Here is a 25,658-nt window from a genome sequence, read left to right as displayed (position 1 = left end):
ATCTTATGGTTTCGTCATCTCATACGAATTACTCAACTAATGCAAAGCGCCAGTTTGAACATGCAGAATGGAGAAGGAGATTTGAAAAAAGCTGGATAAATATATACTTCAACATTTTCCATTTGTGTTCCACATAAAAAAATAAAATCATATGGGTTTGAAACTACATAAATGGTGAGTATTTAATGACTGTATTTATGGATAAACTGTCTATACTTTTAAAGATTAAAAAAAAAAAAAAAAAAAAAAAACGAGACATACTGTAGCAAAGTCCTATTAATTCTGTTCTTTAGAGTTCAAGAGTAAAGCAACATTAATTCCTTGACTTTTTATTGCATACATCCATGTCCTCATCTGAAACCGAGATATATGATTGCCTGATTTGTAAATCACATTATACGTATTATCATTTTAAATGCATATGTAGCAGTGCAGATCTTCTTATTTCCTAAACAGCATGTGCATTTGAGTATACAAATGCTTCAAAGCAGCAGAACATTTATTATGAAAAATTTCTTGAAATACTCAGCTTCATATCTATTAATGTCTTTTGGCAATCCATGTTCTCAAAGCTGCAAATTGCCATATATGTCTGCATTTCTGCCCTAAAAAGCTATTTTGGGCAAACTCATGCTTTATCACAGGACTCTCCCGACAGCTCATGCGAGGAGGGAATAATGAATGAGTTTGAGCCACACAAGGCTCAAACGATTAAGCTTTCAAAACCTATCTTGCTGTATACATCCTAGGCGGATGCCATCTAAGGCAAAATCCTAACTACCTAATTTGAAATGGGATGGTCAACTTTGAAGGGGGTGAAGGCCAATATTTTTTCTCCATTCTACCAAGGGGCCGGATTACAAATCCGCACTCTAACAATGTTCACCCATTTACTCAATTTCCTCATTATTGTGGGTAATCTATGCACAACTAATGCAATGTTCTTTTAAAGATTTTGTTACCTATATTAACATTTTTATGTAACAATATTTATAAAAAACTAATATAATTATTTTTTAACACGTGTTTTGACAAGTCGCTGACAAGCTGAGGTAAAATGTAGCTCAATTTGCCTTATAAATTATGAGCAACCATAACATGTTGTATGCTAGAATCCTAGAGTGATCAGCAGGTCTGCTAAGAACAAGCGACCTCTTCTGGACAATAGTTGTAATAACACCATAAACTGAATGCAATCTTTACATAATTCCTTTATCAAAGAAATAAAATCAATCCTCAGTCTTGTCCGATGGGCCATATTCAACGATACAGAGGGCCGTATATGGCCCGCGGTCCGCTAGTTGCCCATCTCTGCTCTACATAGACATCAACTCTGTGTCTCCTATAAAGATAATTTCTTACTGAAAAAACACAGCTTATGGCTTAATTTCAATCGGTTCCTCATACAAAGCTATCATACAGTTTCAGAAGACTTGGTATATACCACATAAGTTGTAAGGACTGGTTTTAAGGTGCTTTTATGGTGTCTTCCATTCATTTTGGAGCGTGACAGACTGGGTCACTATGAAAAAGAGCGGTGTGAAGATTTTTTTAATTATCCTCTTGTTTTCCACAGAAAAAATAACAGCAAACAGTATGGGTTTGGCTCATCAATGTGTGAGGGCAACGAAGGTTATCCCATCTGGTCCGAACCGACAGAAGGTCTACTGTGGCACAAGTCACAGAACATTTTAATAATAGTTACAGGAGAAATGTGTCACAACACAGTGCATCGCACCCTTCTGCGTATGGGGCTGCCTGGACGCAGACCAGTCAGAGTGTCCATGATGACTCCTGTCCACCGTCGAAAGCGCCTACAATGGGCACACGAGTGTCGGAACTGGACCTTGGAGCAGTGGAAGAAGGTCGCCTGGTCCAATGAGCCTTGTTTTCTTTTACATCACGTGGATGGCCGTGTATGTGTGCGCCATTTACCAGGGGAAGTGATGACACCAGGATGCACTGTGGGAAGATGACAAGCCGTTGGAGGGAGTGTGATGCTCTGGGCAATGTTCTGCTGGGAAACCCTGGGTCTGGCCATTCATGTGGATGTCAATTTGACAAGTGCCACCTACCTAAACGTCGTTGTAGACCAGGTACACCCCTTCATGGCAATGGTGATCCCAGATATCAGTGGCCTCTTTTAGCAGGAAACTGCCACACAGCACACATTGTTCGGGAATGTTTTGAGGAACATGATGAAGACTTCAAGGTGTTGCCCGGGCCTCTAAAGTCCTCAGATCTCAATCTGATTGAGCATTTGTGGGATGTGCAAGACCAATAAGTCAGATCCATGGCGGCTCCACCTCCCAACTTACAGAACTTGAAGGATCTGCTGCTAATGTCTTAGTGCCAGATACCACAGGACACCTAAAGGGGTCTTGTAGAGTCCATGCCTCAGTGGTCACGCTGTTTTTTAACAAGCAGATCTAAATAATTCCCAATGATTTATGTAAAAACATTACCAAAAAGCAATATAAAAGCATTCCAAAGACTCATTGCAAACAAAAAGTCACCCCATTGATGTTTCATCATGAGTGTGTGTTGTTCTGAGAAAAGATTGTGCATCATCTGTTTGGCAGATGCCACTTGGTGTGGTATTTTGTTATCCCCTGTCATTCAGACATTTTTAGAGTGACCAAATAATTTGTAGTGCCACTTGTTGCAGAAATAATGCTTTCTGTTTTTTCCCAACACTCAGTTAAACAAACCTGATCCACACTGAATACAGTGATAGGTAATTAGCAATATTATTAGCAGAATGCAGAGTTCAGGTACAAAGTTTAACATATCAGAACAATGTGTTATAAATAAGCTGCAGAGGCTGCATGTTTTCTGCCTCCTGCTGAATCATACACCTGCTGTGACACACTTATAGACGACATAAAGAAATCAATAATCGCAATATATGAGATTCTTTGCCAGTGGGTACTTTATCTTTCCCAAATAAGCCATCTTGTAACTGGATCCGACAAATAACTTTGGAGGAAATGGTTACAGGCTAGTTCCTGATTGAGGATTGGATTGAAAATGCTAAATTAAAGCTTAATATGACATCTGTGAGACAAACAGACAATGTTTGAATGACATTATCTGCTACTATGTGACCCCTTATCACTGAGATGTCTGTTTGTCCTTTTTAGAGGGTATACTTAAACATCGCTAAAGCATTCACTGTTGGAGGTTAAAATGAAAGCAGATGTTTTTGCAATGTTTATGATTTAGAATCTACTGTATGTGAAGATTTATGTGATGTTTGTAAGCAAATGTCACCTAAATCAAATTCCTGAATCATATTTTATGTTATGATAACAGCTAAAGTATCATAATACATCATAAATATATCATTATTGTATTATAAATGAGTATTCAGTAATGTATTTTACGCAGTATTGCAATCCAGCCCGGTTAAACCACAGACATATTGTGCAGAAAATTGTGTAGTTGGTTTTCTAATCTAACATTGCATGGTAAACAACACATGCATGAAAGTAAGGAAAAATATACCATTATGTATTTTAAATAAATAATATGTATAACTATACACCGATCAGCCACAACATTAAAACCACCTGCCTAATATTGTGTAGGTCCCCCGCGTGCCGCCAAAACAGTGCCAACCCGCATCTCTGAAATTATATTCTTCTCACCACAACTGTACAGAGTGGTTATCTAAGTTACCATAGACTTTGTCAATTCGAACCAGTTTGGCCATTCTCCGTTGACCTGTCTCATCAACATGACATTTCCGTCCACAGAACTGCTGCTCACTGGATGTTTTTTGTTTTGGGCACCATTCAGAGTAAATTCTAGAGACTTTTGTGCAAGAAAATCCCAGGAGATCAGCAGTTACAGAAATACTCAAACCAGCCCTTCTGGCACCAACAATCATGCCACGGTCCAAATTTTTCCCCATTCTGATGGTTGATGTGAACATAAACTGAAGCTCCTTTATGCACTGCACTGCTGCCACACGTTTGGCTGATTAGATAATCGCATGGATGATTGTTGGTGCCAGACGGGCTGGTTTGAGTATTTCTGTAACTGCTGATCTCCTGGGATTTTCATGCACAACGGTCTCTAGAATTTACTCAGAATGGTGCCAAAAACAAAAAACATCCAGTGAGCGGCAGTTCTGTGGATGGAAATGCCTTGTTGATGAGAGAGGTTAACAGAGAATGGCCAGACTGGTTCGAACTAACAAAGTCTACGGTAACTTAGATAACCGTTCTGTACAATTGTGGTGAGAAGAATAGCATCTCAGAATGGCCTACACAATATTAGGCAGTTGGTTTTAATGTTGTGACTGATCGGTGTATATACTGTATATGATTATACAATTTACAGTTCTTCACTTTCACGCAGTATTTTCGCATACATTTTAATAAAGACTTTTGTGCTTCCATGTGTAGTTGGTTTTCTAATCTAGCATTGTATGGTAAACTATAACGAGTAAAATCAAATTAAAAATTGCCATTACATAAATGTAAAACTAAATTGAACCACCAGCACTTTGTGTTATATTTTCACTTTGCATTATATTATGCAATTTCTTGACATGCCACTGATTTTTTGCATGGAACACAAGCATATGAGATGTGCTACCACTGTGCAACTTGTAATGTATTGCTATAAATATACAGTATATCCATACTGTTCTTCTTAAAGTAACCACCCCTATTTATCTGATTCATACCAATATTTTTGCGTAGCTAGAGCCACACCAGCTCATTTTACATGAACTTTGGTGATTTCCGGTGAGGCCTGATTTCAGCACTGTGACTGTCAGCCTGTGGGTCCTGATTTCAGAAACCTTTGAAATGATAATGTGCTTGCTACTATGCATTACATTTTTATGCTGGATTTTAACATTCATGGCTGGAACATCGCTCTGAGACAAAAAGCTACTTGGTGAAAAGGTTTTTGATGTACTCAATTTTGGAACAGCCTGCTAAATGAGCAAGGAGGTGGGGAGAGATAAGATAAGTTTGCTTTGCCATGCAAGACACTAAACTGTCACAGCAAGGGAAATATCTTGACATGTTTTGCAGGGTTTTGCTCACATCAGGAATAAACTGTATGAAAATGTGATTGGGCCATTTAAAACTCCTCCCGCACAAATTCAGAGACTCCCCTCATAGAGCTTATATGAACAGACAACAAAGCTGTTGGAAACATGTGTCCAACAGCAAGCCAGAATCCACTTGCACGGCAAGAATTTTAAAGCTTTGCCGAGTGTGTACCCTCTGGTTTCTGAGATATCTCCTGTATGTCCTAGGTTTAACTGAATGAGATGTACAGCCAAGGCTGGCTCTTTAGTTTTTCTCTATTCTAAATCACATGGACACACTCCTGTATGAATTACATAAACGTTCGACCAATTTTTGTGTGTTATATTTGATAAAAATATTAATTGATCATCTGAAAAGACATCCATCTAATATCTTTGATGTTGTTAGCGTGCTAATCAAGCTAGCAGGGCTACAGTCAATTACTGTATGAATCACAGAAATATTCGACAAATTTCCAAGTTATCTGATTAAAAAAAAATTAACTGACAATCTAAAAAAACATTTATCTAGACTCCGATGATGCTAGTATGCTTATCATGCTTGCTACAGTCAGCTACTGTATGAATAACATGAATGTTCAACAAATTTTCTGATGTTATATTTATAAAAAACATTGACTGACAATCTGACTAGACTCTTTGATGATGCTAACATGCTAATCATGCTAGCAGTCTACTATTGTATGCTTATAGCACACAAAACGTCCTGGTTACTTTCGTAACCTCCGTTCCCTGATGGAGGGAACGAGACGTTGTGTCGATGTAGTGACACTAGGGGTCACTCTTGGGAGCCTCAAACACCTCTGATTTTGAAAAAGGCCAATGGGAATTGGAGAGTGGAATTTGCATGCCACTCCCCCAGACATACGGGTATAAAAGGAGCTGGCTCGCAACCACTCAGTCAGGTTTTGTGCTGAGGAGCCGAGACAAAGTCCTGGCCATTTCAGCGGGTAGTTCAGTATTGTGGCAAGAGGGACACAATGTCTCGTTCCCTCCATCAGGGAACAGAGGTTACGAAAGAAACCAGGACGTTCCCTATCTGTCACTCACTCAACGTTGTGTCGATGTAGTGACACTAGGGGTCCCTATACGAAATGCCACAATAAGCTGAACTGTGTTACGTGGACTGGCGGTGCGAGACGGGCAGACCGCTGTGTGCCTAGTAGCCAGTGCACCAGGCCATCATGTAACCTCCCCCAACGCTCTTATGAGCATCGAACGGTCCTTTGGGAACAAGTCGATTTGCCCAACAAATAGGGACAGCCTCTTTTCCACTTTTTTCTCCCCAAAAAGAGTGGAATTTTGTTTACCAGCTGGGGGCCATAGGTGTCTACGTCGGTGGGGTGTCACTCCCAAGAGAAAGACACCGCGGAGACCACACCCCACCCAGACGGTACGTCACATGGTCTTACCGAGTCTTGTAGGAAGTATGTCATGTGGAGAAGTCCCATGGTAGGTCCTACCCTAGAGGGGAGGAACTCTACAAACACGGTGACCAGGGGCAGAGGACCCTCTGCCCAAGGAAGACGCAGTTTACCGACAGGGAAATTATTTAGCGGCAGATATATCACATGGGGTCACCTGTGGGGAACCAGTGCATGTGGAGCACTTACCCCCATACAGGGCTTAGTTAGCACATGTACTGGGCTGGCAGTGAGTTTCTCAGCAAACTCGCCTGCCACAGGGATAAGGAGGAAAGTCATCCAGGGATCACAACTTGTGAATACGACTGGGAGTCAAAAGCGCACGTCTTCACCTCAAGGGAGGGAAAAGGCACTATGCGCAAGCGGTACACCCGGCCAGCTGTCCCAGAACTCACCTGCTCGTACCTGACAATATACGGGATGAGACCAGCTCAACCCGGAGATTGTAGAACCTCGCAAAGGTGTTGGGTGTTGCCCAGCCCACTGCTCTGCGGATGTCTGCCAAAGAGGCACCATTGGTCAGGGCCCAGTAGGCCGCCACACTCCTAGTAGAGTGGGCTCGTAGCCCCACGGGGGGCGGCATGTCCTGAGCGTGATATGCCATCACGATGGCGTAAATGACCCAATGGGCGATCCTCTGTTTGGAGACAGCGCTCCCTTTCCGCTGTCCAACAAAGCAGACAAAGAGCTGCTCGGAGCTTCTAAAGCTCTGCGTGCGATCCAAATAGATGCGTAAAGCATGCACCGGACACAGCAACACCAAGGCTGGGTCTACCTCCTCCCAGGGCAGCACTTGCTGGTTCACCACCTGATCCCTAAATTGGGGAACCTTGGGCACATAGCCCGGCTGGGGTCTCAGGATCACGTGAGAGTAGCCTGGACCGAACTCCAGGCATGTTTCGCTGACAGAGAACGCCTGCAGGTCCCATACTCTCTTGATGGAAGTGAGCGCAGTCAGGAGGGCAGTCTTCAAAGAGAGTGCCTTAAGCTCAACTGACTCCAGGGGCTCGAAGGGAGCTCCCTGTAGACCCCGAAGGACTACAGAGAAGTCCCACGAGGGGATGAGGCACGGTCTGGAGGGATTCAACCTCTATGCGCCTCTCAGGAACCTCAAGACGTGCTTCCCCAAATACTTACCATCTACTGCATCGTGATGTGCCGAAATGGCGGCTACATACACCTTCATGGTGGAGGAGGACAGCTGCCCTTCCAGCCTCTCCTGCAGGAAGGAAAGCACTGATCCAACTGTGCATCTCTGAGGGTCTTCGCGTCGGGAAGAACACCACTTAGTGAACAGACACCACTTCAAGGCATACAGGTGCCTTGTAGAGGGAGCCCTAGCCTGTGTGATTGTGTCTACCACCGCGGGTGGTAGGCCATCAGGTCTTCCGCGTCCCGTCCAATGGCCAGACTTAGAGATTCCAGAGGTCTGGTCATGGGTGCCAGATGGTGCCCTGTCCCTGAGAAAGAAGGTCCTTCCTCAGGGGTTTTCGCCGGGGGGGGGGGGGGCTGTCGCAAGGAGCGTGAGGTCCGAGAACCACGTCTGGGTGGGCCAGTGGGGTGCTACTAGGATGACCTGTTTCTCATCCTCCCTGACCTTGCACAGGGTTTTTGCGTCAGCATCTTGAACGGGAGTCTGTGCAAAGCCCGGTTCAGTACTCGCAGGTCCAAGATTGGCCGCAACCCACCACCTTTCTTTGGTACGATGAAGTAGGGGCTGTATTACCACTTCTTCATCTCAGCTGGAGGGACAGGCTCTATCACACCCTTCCATAGAAGGGTAGCGATCTCCGCACGCAAGGTAGCGGCATTCATTCACCGAGGTGAAGCAGATGCCGCTGAACCTGGGCGGGCACCTGGCGAACTGAATAGCGTAGCTGAGTCGGACGGTCCGGGTCAGTCATCGCGACAGGTTGGGAAGCGCAAGCCATGTGTCCAAGCTCCGGGTGAGGGGGACCAAGGGGACAATCTCGTCGGACGTACCGGGGTGGAGCCTGAGGTGCCACGTTGACAGGGCTCGAGCCCCATGGCCATGCTGAATCCAGGGACATCGAAGCACTTACCTGGCTCCTGATACGGGGAGGAATATCGTCCCCGCAGTCCATCGGAACCAACCTGGTGTGGGTGTGTTTTTGCCACAGCTGGGCACGCAGGGGTGGGGGGGCCGGCCCTGGAGCACCATACCTGCCATAAAGGAACGGTGGCCGGTGGTCGTGATAACGACGGCACCAGATATGTGACCCATGCCCTTGAACCGCGCCGATGCAGGATGTGCTGAATAGCCTCCGTCTGCTGTTTCACCACCAAGAACTGCTGGGTGAAGTCCTCGACGGTGTCGCCAAACAGGCTGACCTGGGAGACGGAGAGTCATGGAACCGTACCTTGTCAGCTTCCCACATCTTGACCAAGTTGAGCCATAGGTGGCACTCCTGGACCACCAGGGTGGACACGCCTGCCCGAGAGTCCGCGCCATGACCTTCGTTGCCCGGAGAGCGAGGTCGGTCGCCGAGCACAGCTCCTGCATCAATCCTGGGTCAGAACTACCCTCGTGCAGTTCTCTTAGAGCCTAGGCTTGGTGCACTTGCAGGGAGAGCCATATTGTGCAGGGCGGAGGCGGCCTGTCCAGCGGCACCGCAGGGCTTAGTCGCCAGAGACGACATAACCCTACAGGTGCTGGACGGGGGTCTCAGGCAGCCCCACCAGGTGGTGGCATTTTGCGGGCACAGGTGCACCGCAACTGCCATATCCACCTGGGGAATTGCCTAGTACCCCCTGGCAGCCCCACCATCGAGGGTAGTGAGAGTGCCACAACCTTGTGGGCTCCTCATGCACCTCCAGGAAGAAATGGACCAGGGCGGGGTGTGGCCGTGAGCGGCACTCCGGTCCCAGGAACCAATCATCAGGCTGCGAGGGTTCAGGGAGGGTGGAGGGTTCCACTCCAGCCTGACACATACTGCAGCCCGGGCAAGCATGGCTGCCAGCTGCACGTCAGGCTGCGACTGGGCGACCACACCCGAAGGTGAATGGATCGGCAGAGTAATTCAGCTCGCTGAACACAACCTCTCAGCTCCGAAGAGAAAATCTGAATGAGTGGTTGCGAGCCAGCTCCTTTTATACCCGTATGTCGGGGGGAGTGGCATGCAAATTCCACTCGCCAATTCCCATTGGCCTTTTTTCAAAATCAGAGGTGTTTGGGGGCTCCCAAGAGTGACCCCTAGTGTCACTACATCGACACAATGTTGTGTGAGTGACAGATAGGGAACAAGAAAATGCTTTCTTGATCAACTCTGATTGGCTGGTTTGATGGAACTTCCGTGAGTAGACGCACACAGGATGTTTTATCAGTCCACCTGGAAACAGAATCATGTTCTCAAGGTTCCACGTTGATAGAATGAGTGCTTTTGTGAACGAAATAATCACAGAATTTGCCCAAGTTTGCCAGGTTAGTTACATCAAATCTTTTAAAAATATTCAGAGTTTTGTTTGAGGCTCATAGCAAAAAGTAAAAGGGATATAAACGAGCAGAGCTGCATTTTCTCCTTTGTTTACTTAGTTATGTCTGTGAAATTATCTATAATGAGGTTTTCTGTGCTGTACTTAGACTATCCACACATTTTCTGCTATTCTCCCATGTGTTTTCTGAGTCTTGCGCACCATTATATTCATTCTTTTTTCCCCCGTGTTAGTCTTTTATTATGGTATGATACATCTCCGATAATCCCTGCCCCTAAATACCCCGTCATGACAAAACCGACTGTGATTGATTGCTTTACATGTCAGTTGGATGGCTTTTCCTGTCTAAATGTGTGGTTCTTGGCCAATTGAAGCTGCTATTGAGCCCAGACCTATGCTGCAATTATAGGTCTGGCTACACAAGACTAGCTACTGTGTGAATCACATAAATGGCTGACCAATTTTCATGTGTTATTTTATATAAAAACATTAACTGAACATCTAAAAAAAAAAATATATATATATATATATATATATATATATATATATATATATATATATATATATATCGAATCTTTGATGATGCTAGCATGCTAATTATGCTAGCAGGGCCACAGTCAGCCACCAACCCTGAAAGTTTCAGCTCAAACCAGCCTAAGGTCTTCCAGCCTGGCCAAACTGGTCTGTTTTTCTGGTTTTAGAGCGGTTTGGTCAGGCTTATTAGATGGTCAACTGGGAGACCACATGGCCAGCCAGCTAAACCATCTGAATACCAGCTTAGCCAGTCTTAGAGACCAGCTAAACAAGCTTTAAAAAAAAAAAGCAATCCATCTTAGGCTGGTGTCTTATTATTTTTTTCAGCAAGGAATCAATACAAATATCCCCTAATAAATGATATACTGGGACTAAATAAGGCCTAGCGAACATCCTGATATCTGCAGGGTCTCCATGCACCTAGAACTTACAGGATGTGGACTGACAACAGTTGTTGGAAACATGTGTCAGACAACCAGTCAAATGACGGAATCTGCTTGCATTGCAAGAATTTTAAAGATTTGGAGAGTGTGTACCCTCGATGAGGCTCCATCCGTCTGGATTCTGAGATATCTACTGTTTGAGTGTGGGGAGGCAGTTGGTGTTACAGGACTGCTGAGAACACTTGGATGAGCTCCTGCATCAAGAGAATGGGCAGGTTCTCTGAGGATATGAGATCAAAAGACCATCTGCCCATCCTGAGGGTCCTGCTCATCTCTTAGAGTGGCCAAAGAACTGGGTGAAAGATTGACAAGCTCAGCAATGTTTCACTGTGTTATGTTATTTTTACTTAAGCCAAACTCCAAGCGCTGTGGTTCTCAACTGGTTTTGCTTCAACACCCAGATTTCACATTGGACATCAAGTGGCAACCCAACAAGGAACCAAACTTTTCATAAAGTTTCTTTTTTTTTTTTTTTTTTTTTTTGTGGAACACACAGAAAATGATGTTAGACAGAATGTTAGCAATAAGGGGCTGTCAAGCTCAAAAAACATCATACAAGTAGTTTATGCAACTCATCCACTCTATTCAAAGACATCTAAAGACAAAAAATAAAAGCATATGGTTTTGGAGCGCAAGTAAATAATGACAGAATTTCAATTTTTAGTTGAACGATTCCTAACAATTCCTTCAAGAACTATCAAAACAAATTGAATAGGCCCAACAATGTGCAAAATTATTAAAATGATAAAGGACATTTTTTATTTTTTGGTTTAACGCTCTAAAATTATCACAAGGTAAATCAACGTGTTACATTTACATTTAGTCATTTAGCAGACGCTTTTTTCCAAAGTGACTTACAAATGAGGAACATTTGCAGTTAACCCTGAAATCAACCCCATTCAGTTAAATTAATGATAATCCCCCAGAATTTGGCTGCTTTTGACAACAAAAACAAAAGAACATAGGAAGTGCTGATAAACCTATTTATTTTGCCATCCTTATTGTGAACAATTATATGTTTAATATCATTTTTTAATCACATGTAGCAGTGTTTTCCCCTTAGAGCACAATAGACATGAGACACACAAGTTGAGAACCACTGTTCTATTAAAATGCTTCCCATATCTTTTGGGTCCTGAAGCAAAACCAGTTAAGAACCACTACTATATTAAATTTGCTCATGGAGAACACAGTAAAACACATGAGAGCGAAAAACAAGCATTTTCTGAAATGCAAGCGACCAATAAGTCTAATAATCTTGGAACATTTTGAGAGCTCCATTTTTCACAGGTCTTCCTCCCAGCTGGCGTAAACACAAAGAAACCATCCACAGTGTAAGAGCCACTCTCATTCAAGCATCATTTCTCCCTCTGCTTTGCATTTACCGGCTATATAGTTCGCTTTAACGACATCCAGAGAGGGGTGGTGAGAAGGGGCAAGCCTTCAGGCAAAGATATCCTCATCAAAGAAGATCAGTTTCTCTCGCCTGAAGATGAAAAAGCATGTGCTAAAAGGCCCGAGGTCAGAAATAGTGAAATACAGATTCATTCAGTTGGTTTGACTGGGTACGGCTGCATCACAATGCCGTGAGTCCTTCGAATTGACCTTTCACTGAATAAGATGCACAGACAAGGCTGGAACTAGTTTTCCCTCTTGTGATTTATCCATGTATGAATCACAAAAACATGTGTGTGTGTGTTTTACTTAAAACATTAAGTAACCATTTGAAAAGACATTCATCTCTGTGAAGAGGTTAGCATGCTAATCATGCTAGTCCCCACACAAATTGGGACTAAAAACAGCCCAGACTCTATTCCAGCACTACTCAACACACGGCCCGTGGGCCACATGCGGCCCTCGCATGATCTTTTGCGGCCCGCGTTATGATGTCATCATCAGAAATATATTTATCAGCAGCCTATCAAATCTGTATGATTGTAAGCTGTCCATTTTCATGAGGATTTATGCTAGTTTTCTACATTGCTGAGTCACATTACAGAGGGAATTCAACTGCAAGAGGATATTACAAATAAATAAATAAAAACAACAAATAATATCTGAGCATGGCTGATGTTATGAGAGCGGCGGTCGGTCTGCGTGCACGTTCATACACAATACATGTGTGCTCGCGCGGTCTATCAGTCAAACATGCGTGCTCGCAATCTCACATTCAATGTAAATTACGAAAAACACTTGCAAAGCTACAAGGTTAAAATATATTAGAAACTCTCTCGCAAAAAATAAATAAATAAATAAATAAATATACACACATTGAATGTGTGTTATTTTGTATTTTGTGCATGTATAATGTATATATACTAACTTCCAGCATAACTTATAATGTCAAAATATCTAATGAATGCTTCAAAGAAGACATTGCTTTTGTCACTTTACTTAAAGCATACATGTTATATATTACAAATTACATATATATATATTACATTATAACTTCTGCAGATAAAATTGGATGTTGCTTGTGTTATAATGCATTATACTCTAAGGTATAACTATGAATAGGTAAGTATTATAATGTATTATAATTGTGGTAAAAATTATGTATGTGAAGTTATAACATATTATAAGGTGTATTATGAGATATTACTTATGCATTATAATGCCTTTAGAGTGCATTATAAATATGGGCCTCATAGAAAGTATTACTAAAAATGTTTTTTATTATAACCATTTCATTTTAATATAATGGGATTGATCATAATTATTTTACTCTGTTGACAGCCATAGATTTAAACAGTAAGAAATAAAAACAAACCTGCAAATAATGTCACATAGTAGAGTAAGATTATATTAGTAAGAATTAAGGGTTGTAATACATTGTTCTCTGTAAAGCTGCTTTGGGACAATATTTACTATGGAAAAACTACACAAATAAATTGGAATTTAAAAAAAAATATAAAAAATCTTCAAAATATATATCTTATCTTACTTTAAAAGAGTTAACTTCATAAAAATAAATACATTTTACAATTTATTTTGGCTTTAGTGCAATGATAATATAAAAAGTCAATTATTGAATTTTTCTGATGTTGTGTCTTAAAGGAATATTCCGGGTTTAATAAAGTTAAGCTTAATTGACAGCATTTATTCTATAATGTTGATTACCTCAAAAATTAATTTTGACTTGCCCCTCCTTTTCTTTTAAAAAAGCAAATATCTGGGTTATAGTGAGGCACTTATAGTGGAATTAAATGGGGCCAATCCATAGATGGTAAAATACTCACCGTTTTAAAAGTATTGACACAAGACCTAAACATGTGTGTTAACATGATTTTAGTGTGATAATATCCCTTACTAACCTTTTCTGTGTTAAGTTAAAGCCAGTTTTACAACTTTGTTGCCATGATGACGTAATGTTAACAAACCCTAAAATGACTGTAAAAATGACGTTTTAAACAACTTTACAGCTCAAATAATACATGTTTTTTTTAACCAACACACTCTCACGGTGAAATCGTCAGGACACGTACGACTTTTCTCAATTTGGCTAATTCGTATGATATCGTTCGACTGCACTCGTTTAAATTCCTACGACTTTCACTACAGCCAATGATGTCGCTGGACATCATTTCCATCTAATACGCAACCATTACTTGCTTCTGACACACAAAAGCTTCTTATCATGTTTACACTTTACTGATTGGTTTAGTTTAGATAATGGGTTTGGGTAAGGGCATAATATTAATAAGTATGTCCTTAATGCCTCATGCTCAGAATTCGCGCTTACTTCTGCATTAGACATCCGGGAATTTGCATGTGATGAAGTCGTACAAGTTTGTGCGAACAACATCGTGCGAGACCATACGAAATAGCCAACTCGTAAATTATGTACGAATTTTCATGAGATCGGGTTGTCCTAACTGAATTGGAACCTCATAAGTGTCTGATTTGGAATGCTCTGCATTGGCAGCAACTCCAACCAGCGTGGGCAACCCTCAAAATTGTGTTATGATACTCTAATATGCATGAAAATACATAGCAAACAGATGTAGGGTAAAATAGTACATTTTTAATTAGACTTTAACTATTTTGAATGAAGTATAAGTATATAAAATCAATGTTTCTCTAACCTTGTTCGCCATATTTCTTTAATTATATCACTGAGCTCACTGCAATGCATTCATGGATGACCTTTTCCGTGAAGGTTGCATGCGATGCTGCCATATATATTTGGCCAAAACTACGTATCTTAAAAGGTAATCATGCTGCCTAACATGTGAAACAGCCTTTGTGTATATGATGTCTTAAAATGCTGTCTATGTAGGACGCTCGCTAGGTTTTAGAGCATAGCTATATTGTTCTCTGTTATACAGAGTTTACTGAGCAACTTCTGATTTTACACAAACCAGAGAGCTGAAACATGCAGACATTGACCTATTTAAACAACAGTTCATAGACTAAGTGAGAGTCACAAATTCTGTTTCTGTCTCCATTTTGCAAACTAGAAGGTACTGAATTAAAACTAATAACAAGATGAGAGGATATAAAGCATCACAAATGTTTGCTGGATTAAACGCTGGCCTTAATGAGGCTTTTATACACCAAAATATTTTTTTAGGAGCCCTGCTCAATTTAGCCATTAAGCACAAAATATTAATTTGCAATATGTTTTGGGGTTAAAGCATATTTTATCTTTATTCAGCTTCAACATGTGTCATACTTTAAAATGTAAAATGCTAACCACAATACCTGGGTGCACATAAAAGATCTGCACATGAAAATTAAAGTAACACCTAAATTATTAACTGCGTTTCAGACACAAAGACCCATTTCCCTGTGGAACCACTCGATTGATTACACAATGAAAAAAAGAATAATGCAAAAGAACTGCACAGATTAATAACAGGCACTGTAGGACTCTTCATAAATCACCATGTCTAAACAGAGAGAATTTTAAGCACAATACAGCTTAAAAACAACGCTCATTTGAAATTCGATAAAACAGAATAATACAACAGAAGCATCTATCAAAGCCACAGACAAGTAACTCCACCAGATTCTTTTATTAGCCAACATGTTGGTTATTCAAGTACAGTATCTGATGCAGTTATACATTGGCCCCAAAGGGTATTTTTAGGACACTGAAGCAACACTTAATGTATGAATGTCATTGCACTTGGTCTGATAGCTGATAAAAAATCAAACCAAGTGGCATTTATTATAGAAAAATAGCACAAGCACAAACTTCAAGCCGAAAAATGTATGAAAAGAAGTTTGGTTGGTTGGTTGGTTTTAAACTATAAAGTAATAAATATATTGTTTAAAATAAAGATGAAACACACTTGGACACTTTAAATGAATTGATTCAAAACTCTGATTCAACGATTGATATGCATCATCATTTAAAAAATGTTCACGGAAGTCTCCGTGATGGCAATTTTTATGTTTTATTAAATATATGTGTAGATTAATATATGACTTCTGCATATAAGCAAAAATCATTAAATATTCTTCCTTAAGTTTGAGTGAATAACAATGTGGAAAACATGCTATCATTATTTTTAACTACTTTTTTACCATATATTTTATTTTTGTTATTTCAAGTATTTAATGGTAACACTTTACAATAAGGCATTATTTCATGCATGAGGTATTATGAACTAACAATAAACAATTTTTTACAGCATTTATTAATCTTTGATCATGTACATTTATTAAAAAAAATACATTTGATAATTGTTAGTTCATGTTATTTCATATTGCATTAACAAATGTTAACATACACAAATTTAGATTTAAAATGTACTAGTATATGTTCAATATAACATAACCAAGAATAATAATTACTAAAATATATATTGTTTATTTGTAGTTCATGTTTCCTACTGTAGTTAACTAATGTAAACAAATACAACCTTATTGTAAAGCGTAACCTATTTAACTTGCATTAAACATTTTAAATATGCTTGGCAACAACGGCTATTTAGTCGAAATTATGGTTTGTCTGATCTGATTTTAAGCCATTTCAGAGCAAATACATAAATACACGGACATATATAGAATATCCTCACAAGGCAGAAATATACTGAGATACTGTTTTAGCTATATCAACCAACCTTTGTTAGTTAAAAGTCTTTGTAAACATGGCTCAGAAAAGTAAAGTTAGTTCTGAGAAAAGGTCTAGCATCATTTGTTTGCAGATGCCACTTGCTTTGATATTTTGTTATATATTTTTAAGTGTCCAAACAAGATGTTGGAGGCACTGCATCTCTTTGACACTCTTCAAAAGCAGAGAGGAACTCATTTTAATAAGAACAATTCTACAAATCAACCATCTAGAAAATGAAAACAAGTTTCTTCACGCCATTTGCCAAATTGCAAATAGCATTCATATCTTACCTCTGCATATAGGAACAGGAAAATCCCACACGGCTACATTAGACGTGCTGGTGACACAGGTGAGCTGTGCGTGGCCGTCCAGCGTGTATCCAGACACACAGTGGTACCGGATTCTGTCTCCCACATTGAAGCTCGTTCCGTTCAGGATACCTTTGGCAGGAACTCCTGGATTTCCACAAGAACTGCTTTGAAGTTCTACACAGATGCAAGACACAGATCTGGGTTATTCATACCATTGCAGTCGCCATCGTATATGTCTTAATGTATTGGATAAAATATTAATATGTTATCACAATATCACAATTAAGTGAGCATATACAGGTGCATCTCAATAAATTAGAATGTCGTGGAAAAGTTCATTTATTTCCGTAATTCAACTCAAATTGTGAAACTTGTGTATTAAATAAATTCAATGCACACAGACTGAAGTAGTTTAAGTCTTTGGTTCTTTTAATTGTGATGATTTTGGCTCACATTTAACAAAAACCCACCAATTCACTATCTCAAAAAATTAGAATATGGTGACATGCCAATCAGCTAATCAATTCAAAACACCTGCAAAGGTTTCCTGAGCCTTCAAAATGGTCTCTCAGTTTGGTTCACTAGGCTACACAATCATGGGGAAGACTGCTGATCTGACAGTTGTCCAGAAGACAATCATTGACACCCTTCACAAGGAGGGTAAGCCACAAACATTCATTGCCAAAGAAGCTGGCTGTTCACAGAGTGCTGTATCCAAGCATGTAAACAGAAAGTTGAGTGGAAGGAAAAAGTGTGGAAGAAAAAGATGCACAACCAAGCGAGAGAACCGCAGCCATATGAGGATTGTCAAGCAAAATCGATTCAAGAATTTGGGTGAACTTCACAAGGAATGGACTGAGGCTGGGGTCAAGGCATCAACCACACACAGACATGTCAAGGAATTTGGCTACAGTTGTCGTATTCCTCTTGTTAAGCCACTCCTGAACCACAGACAACATCAGAGGCATCTTACCTGGGCTAAGGAGAAGAAGAACTGGACTGTTGCCCAGTGGTCCAAAGTCCTCTTTTCAGATGAGAGCAAGTTATGTATTTCATTTGGAAACCAAGGTCCTAGAGTCTGGAGGAAGGGTGGAGAAGCTCATAGCCCAAGTTGCTTGAAGTCCAGTGTTAAGTTTCCACAGTCTGTGATGATTTGGGGTGCAATGTCATCTGCTGGTGTTGGTCCATTGTGTTTTTTGAAAACCAAAGTCACTGCACCCGTTTACCAAGAAATTTTGGAGCACTTCATGCTTCCTTCTGCTGACCAGCTTTTTAAAGATGCTGATTTCATTTTCCAGCAGGATTTGGCACCTGCCCACACTGCCAAAAGCACCATAAGTTGGTTAAATGACCATGGTGTTGGTGTGCTTCACTGGCCAGCAAACTCACCAGACCTGAACCCCATAGAGAATCTATGGGGTATTGTCAAGAGGAAAATGAGAAACAAGAGACCAAAAAATGCAGATGAGCTGAAGGCCACTGTCAAAGAAACCTGGGCTTCCATACCACCTCAGCAGTGCCACAAACTGATCACCTCCATGCCACGCCGAATTGAGGCAGTAATTAAAGCAAAAGGAGCCCCTACCAAGTATTGAGTACATATACAGTAAATGAACATACTTTCCAGAAGGCCAACAATTCACTAAAAATGTTTTTTTATTGGTCTTATGATGTATTCTAATTTTTTGAGATAGTGAATTGGTGGGTCTTTGTTAAATGTGAGCAGAATCATCACAGTTAAAAGAACCAAAGACTTAAACTACTTCAGTCTGTGTGCATTGAATTTATTTAATACACGAGTTTCACAATTTGAGTTGAATTACTGAAATAAATGAACTTTTCCACGACATTCTAATTTATTGAGATGCACCTGTACAGTAGAGGTACATTTGAAATAATTGAACTATAGGTTTTACGGATGTTGCCAAGTTCTAACATGAAAACATGGCAATCTATTAAGAAATATTCCAGGTGTTTCCTAATGTTTTTCCTTTCTCTAATCAAAATGTTTCCAAATGTTTTGCTGGGAATATTGTTTTAATTGGTAATCAATTTGTTTTTCTTGTGTGCTTAACAACACTTTATATCCTGTTAATCTTTTGCAATATCCCTTTAACTAAAAAAAGCCAGTTCCTTTATGACATCATCCTCCACAAAGTGACATCATTTTGTTGGGAAAACAACAGCACAATCATCAATATTAGTATTAGCAATGGATTTGATGAACTATGTGATGTTTTGTAGTATGAGATGGTTTGTCTGAAACATTTGCTCTTGTTTGATCAAATATTGGAATAACATTTTAAAAATATCAAAATGAACTTTAAGTTGACACCCCCATGTAAGATTATCCTTAATCCCTTAGTGATCAATTGTTAACTTTAGCTCTTTATTTCCATCCTGTCAGGTTCCATCCTGTTATGTCTATAGCCATTATGTAAATAATCAAGGTGTGATTGGTAAAGGTTAAGTATCTAAACTTGACAAGAGCATATTTCTAAAAGACTGTAATATTTTTTATATAGAAATACTTACTTTATATACAAAAATTTGAACACAAACTCATTCTTTCTTTTTTTTTTTTTTTTTTTTTTTTAAGTTAGTTCAAAAGTGAGTTCAAAAGGTACTGCATAACATGACTCACTACTATTTTAATGCAACATCATGGCCCGACTGATTAGTGTAATTTTATTCTTAATGTATTACTGATTTTTGGAGGTTGTAACAGGCCAATTAGTCGGTTGCCAAGCCTGCATTCATCAAAAAATAAAGCAAAATAGTAACATCCTTCTGCAATGAAATATCTATAAAAAAGGATTTGGCAAAATCTGTTTATTTCTCAACCATCTGACGTTTGACTAACACGCCTGATTCTCTGACACATTTCTAATCCTCAGGGACACGTGGGCATATATGATATGTTAAGCTCACTTATCTTTGATCTGAACCTCCACAGATCCACTCTGAACACCTGCTGCTATAAAAAAAAGTTCAATTTCGTTCCTTAATGAAAATAAGTTGCCCATATTAGACTGCTAATATTACTAACAGTCAGCTGATCAAAACCATTCAGCCATTAATAACTAAACACTAGACACTATAAATGTATATTATAGTGCATACTACCTCCTACATTTATATTCCTCCACTTCCTACATGAAAAATAAATAAATAAATGGTTTCACTTGTTTACTAAAAAGAGCAGAATGGATGAAAACATAAAACAGAATAGAATATAACAAAACAGAATAGAATATAACAAAATAGAATAGAGAAGAGAACAAAAATACAGTAAAGAACAAAAAACAAACAGAATAGAATAGAATAGATGAGAATAGATGAGAACAAAGAACCAAATAAAACAGAAGAGAGCAGAAAAGAATAGAAAAGAATGGATGAGAACAGAAAACAGAATGGTACAGAACAAACGAGAATAGAATAGCATGAGAAAAGAATAGAATAGAATAGAACAGAACAAAACAGAATATACAGGTGCATCTCAATAAATTAGAATGTCGTGGAAAAGTTCATTTATTTCAGTAATTCAACTCAAATTGTGAAACTCGTGTATTAAATAAATTCAATGCAGACAGACTGAAGTAGTTTAAGTCTTTGGTTCTTTTAATTGTGATGATTTTGACTCACATTTAACAAAAACCCACCAATTCACTATCTCAACAAATTAGAATATGGTGACATGCCAATCAGCTAATCAACTCAAAACACCTGCAAAGGTTTCCTGAGCCTTCAAAATGGTCTCTCAGTTTGGTTCACTAGGCTACACAATCATGGGGAAGACTGCTGATCTGACAGTTGTCCAGAAGACAATCATTGACACCCTTCACAAGGAGGGTAAGCCACAAACATTCATTGCCAAAGAAGCTGGCTGTTCACAGAGTGCTGTATCCAAGCATGTTAACAGAAAGTTGAGTGGAAGGAAAAAGTGTGGAAGAAAAAGATGCACAACCAACCGAGAGAACCGCAGCCTTATGAGGATTGTCAAGCAAAATCGATTCAAGAATTTGGGTGAACATCACAAGGAATGGACTGAGGCTGGGGTCAAGGCATCAAGAGCCACCACACACAGACATGTCAAGGAATTTGGCTACCGTTGTTGTATTCCTCTTGTTAAGCCACTCCTGAACCAAAGACAACATCAGAGGCATCTTACCTGGGCTAAGGAGAAGAAGAACTGGACTGTTGCCCAGTGTTCAAAAGTCCTCTTTTCAGATGAGAGCAAGTTTTGTATTTCATTTGGAAACCAAGGTCCTAGAGTCTGGAGGAAGGGTGGAGAAGCTCATAGCCCAAGTTGCTTGAAGTCCAGTGTTAAGTTTCCACAGTCTGTGATGATTTGGGGTGCAATGTCATCTGCTGGTGTTGGTCCATTGTGTTTTTTGAAAACCAAAGTCACTGCACCCGTTTACCAAGAAATTGTGGAGCACTTCATGCTTCCTTCTGCTGACCAGCTTTTTAAAGATGCTGATTTCATTTTCCAGCAGGATTTGGCACCTGCCCACACTGCCAAAAGCACCAAAAGTTGGTTAAATGACCATGGTGTTGGTGTGCTTGACTGGCCAGCAAACTCACCAGACCTGAACCCCATAGAGAATCTATGGGGTATTGTCAAGAGGAAAATGAGAAACAAGAGACCAAAAAATGCAGATGAGCTGAAGGCCACTGTCAAAGAAACCTGGGCTTCCATACCACCTCAGCAGTGCCACAAACTGATCACCTCCATGCCACGCCGAATTGAGGCAGTAATTAAAGCAAAAGGAGCCCCTACCAAGTATTGAGTACATATACAGTAAATGAACATACTTTCCAGAAGGCCAACAATTCACTAAAAATGTTTTTTTTATTGGTCTTATGATGTATTCTAATTTTTTGAGATAGTGAATTGGTGGGTTTTTGTTAAATGTGAGCCAAAATCATCACAATTAAAAGAACCAAAGACTTAAACTACTTCAGTCTGTGTGCATTGAATTTATTTAATACACGAGTTTCACAATTTGAGTTGAATTACTGAAATAAATGAACTTTTCCACGACATTCTAATTTATTGAGATGCACCTGTAATAGAATAGAATAGTCAGATCAAGTCATTTTTATTTGTATAGCACTTTTCCCAATGGTTTCAAAGCAGCTTTGCAGAAAATGAAGCTGTAATGTCTGTGATGTCATAGAGTCATCATAGTGCAGTTTGATAAAAATGTGATTGTAGATTGTACCTTAAAAAAAATAGAATGGAATACAACTGAATAGAATAGAATAAATTAGAATATAATAAATGATAACAGAGAACCAAATAAAACAGAAGAGAGCAGAAAAGAATAGAATAGAATGGATGAGAACAGAAAACAGAATGGAACAGAACAAACAAGAATATAATAGGATAAGAACAGAGAACAGAACAGAAGAGAATAAACCAAAACAGAATAGAATAAAATAGAATAGATGAGAACAGAGAACCAAATAAAACAGAAGACAGCAGTATAGAATAGAATACAATACAATGGATAAAAACAGGGAACAGAATGGAATAGAACAAAAGAGGATAGAATGTGATGAGAACAGAATAGAATAGACCAAAACAGAATAGAATAGATGTGAATAGATAAGAACAGAGAACTGAATAAACAGAACACAGCATAATAGAAAAGAATAGAATGTATGAGAACAGAGAATAGAATGTAACAGAACAAAAGAGAATAGAATTTGAACAGAGAACAGAAAAATAGAACAAAACAGAAGACAGCAGAATAGAACAGAACAGATTTGAATAGAACAGAATAGAATAAATGAGAACAGAGAACAACATAGAATAGAATCAAATACCAAAATAGAACTGAATAAAACAGAAGACAGCCGAATACAATACAATACAATACAATATAATGGATAAAAATGGAACAGAATGGAACAGAACAAAAGACAATAGAATAGGATGAGAACAGAGAACAGAATAGAATAGACCAATACATAATAGAATAGAAGAGAAGAGAAAAGATGTGAATAGAGAACAGAATGTAAAAGAACAAAAGCGAATAGAATTAGAACAGAGAACAGAAAAATAGAACAAAACAGAAGAGAGCAGAATAGAATAGGATAGAACAGACAACAGAAAAGATAGATTAAAAGAGAAGAGAACAGAATAGAATGGCTGAGAACAGATAATAGAATAGAATATAACAAAACAAAACAGAATAGAGCAAAATAGAATAGAGAACAGAAAAATACAGTACAGAACAAAACAAAACAGAATAGAATAGAATAGAATAGAATAGAATAGAATAGAATAGAACAGAAGCATTGCATTAAAAAGGAAATAGTATCCAGTAAGTACTTGTATGCACTAGCCTTATACTGTGAATTTTGGTGAATTACCAGTGCGTTCACATCATGTTGGAATTACCGTAATTAAGAGATTGCGAAATGTAAAAAGTGTTCAAGTCTTAGAAATACTTGTAATACAAGTTGTAACTCTATAACTCTATAAGCCTACATATAGAAAATGCATATACTGTATGTGCAGCATGTGAACTATCGACTGAATGTCTTTCACATTTGGTTATATTTCTACCTTTAAAAATAGGTAGACTATACTATACTAATTTAATGCACTTTTTTACGAATGTGCTTTTGCCATAGAAACATAAACATTACTTTAAAAAAGTATTTTAAAAATGACCACGTAAAACCAATAGACATGTAAAATTATATCTTGGGCAGATGATTAATAGTTTGGAATGATATGGCAGTGCATTTGCTCTAGTCACCGAACCATTACTTTCATCTCAATTTGTGCGCTACAGTTCTAGACTTAAACAAAGTGTCTTAAAATCCCCTGTCAGTTAAAACCAATGAGACCATTATCTCCATGTCACTCAATGAGACAGATCCTACTTCTCTTAGTCTACCTTTAACAACACAGCTCAAACATTGGGACCAACACTTTACACAAACACATTTTCCATTTGGTTGCTTTCAGAATCCCTGCTGCTTAAACGACAGTGCCTGAGTTGATCAAATGCTGCTTACAACAAGCAACGCTCACTCTTTTTCTTTATGGCTTTGTTCACACTGCACGCAAATCCTATTTGTTTATCAAAATCCAGTCTTTAGGACTGACTACCAATGTAAATATTTTTTGCTGTCTGTCTGAAAAGGCCTGAATGTATTCCGGAATGACTTTCTGCATAAGAACACGGCGAATCTATCGGCTCATCTCTGGTCACGTCGGAATAGTCCCATCGAGCTTTACGCCTCTGATCTGCGGTAATGGAAGCATTTCTTGTTCATTACGACAGCTTGGATTGCATGGCTCTCTTTATTATGGCAGACAAATAAATGGCCCAGAGTGACAATGAACCAGGTTTAGTACAGAGGCTGTGTTGAAATAATACCTTCGAGAGAGGATTTTTTTTTTTTCTTCTATCAAAGAAGCAATTACAAACTTGGTCCCTCAGCGAGCTAAAAACTCTAAGACACACAGAAAGGACATGACAAAAGTGTCTGTTTGATTGTACTTCGGTGGTCTGACTGATAGGCTGGACACTAGCCGACTGTGGCATTTAAAGCTGAAGATTACTTTTAGACGGAGACCATTCCATGTAATTGCTACTCAGTAGTTGTGAATTGTGGAAATAAAAAGCCATTTATGTCAAATACATCTGTGCTTCTCAACTGGTTTTGCTTCAGGACCCAGATATCACACTGGATGTCAGATGGCGTCCCAACACGCATGAAAACATACTGGGTTTTTTTACATACAAAAGTCAGCAATAAATTCTTTAAAATCAAAAATACATTACAAATTTCAGTTTGTGTTCTTGGCAGACAATTATTCAACAAAGAAAACACACTGTGGTCAAACAAACTGTGTTTAGCCTTGCTGCAAGTGAAACTGTATTTAATTTATTCTGGGTTATATTTTCATTTGGGTTGCTTAGTTTTGTACATTTACATTTAATCATTTAGCAGATGCTTTTGTCCAAAGCGAATTAAAAAATAGGAAGAATACAACATTTTTTAGTAATTTAAATACCTTTTAGGCACTCAAAAGGTACACGAAAACTATTCCCAGATAGCAACATTATTTTGGCCCTAATCTGGCTGCATTCCTCCTGGGAGTTTTGCCCACATACCACATAGAATTACGGTAAAAAACTGGCCCAAAAGCCACTTACCGAATGTAAACCGTACCACCCAAGAAAGGGGACAAAACTCAGCCACATTAATCAGCCATAATTGGACCACAACTGTGCATGAATCCCCAGATTTTAGCCAGAAAAAAGCCAAAAATTGTCCTCTGCCGCACCAAAACTTGGCCATAACTTATACTACATCCCCAGAAAGCCA

General features: G+C 39.3%; 1 protein-coding gene across 1 annotated transcript in view; it reads right to left on the bottom strand.

The window, feature by feature from the left end:
• csmd3a (CUB and Sushi multiple domains 3a) overlaps positions 1–25,658 on the bottom strand; it is a 437,506-nt gene that overhangs the window by 343,356 nt on the left and 68,492 nt on the right. Inside the window, exon 4 of the mRNA XM_051721095.1 lies at positions 17,280–17,474. Coding sequence (XP_051577055.1) covers positions 17,280–17,474 — 195 coding nt within the window. The remainder of the gene's footprint in view (positions 1–17,279; positions 17,475–25,658) is intronic.

The sequence above is a fragment of the Myxocyprinus asiaticus genome, chromosome 16, assembly GCF_019703515.2.
Source record: "Myxocyprinus asiaticus isolate MX2 ecotype Aquarium Trade chromosome 16, UBuf_Myxa_2, whole genome shotgun sequence".
NCBI lineage: Eukaryota > Metazoa > Chordata > Actinopteri > Cypriniformes > Catostomidae > Myxocyprinus > Myxocyprinus asiaticus.
Note: the sequence above shows the minus strand (reverse complement) of the source record. Positions and strands in the feature narration are given on the sequence as shown.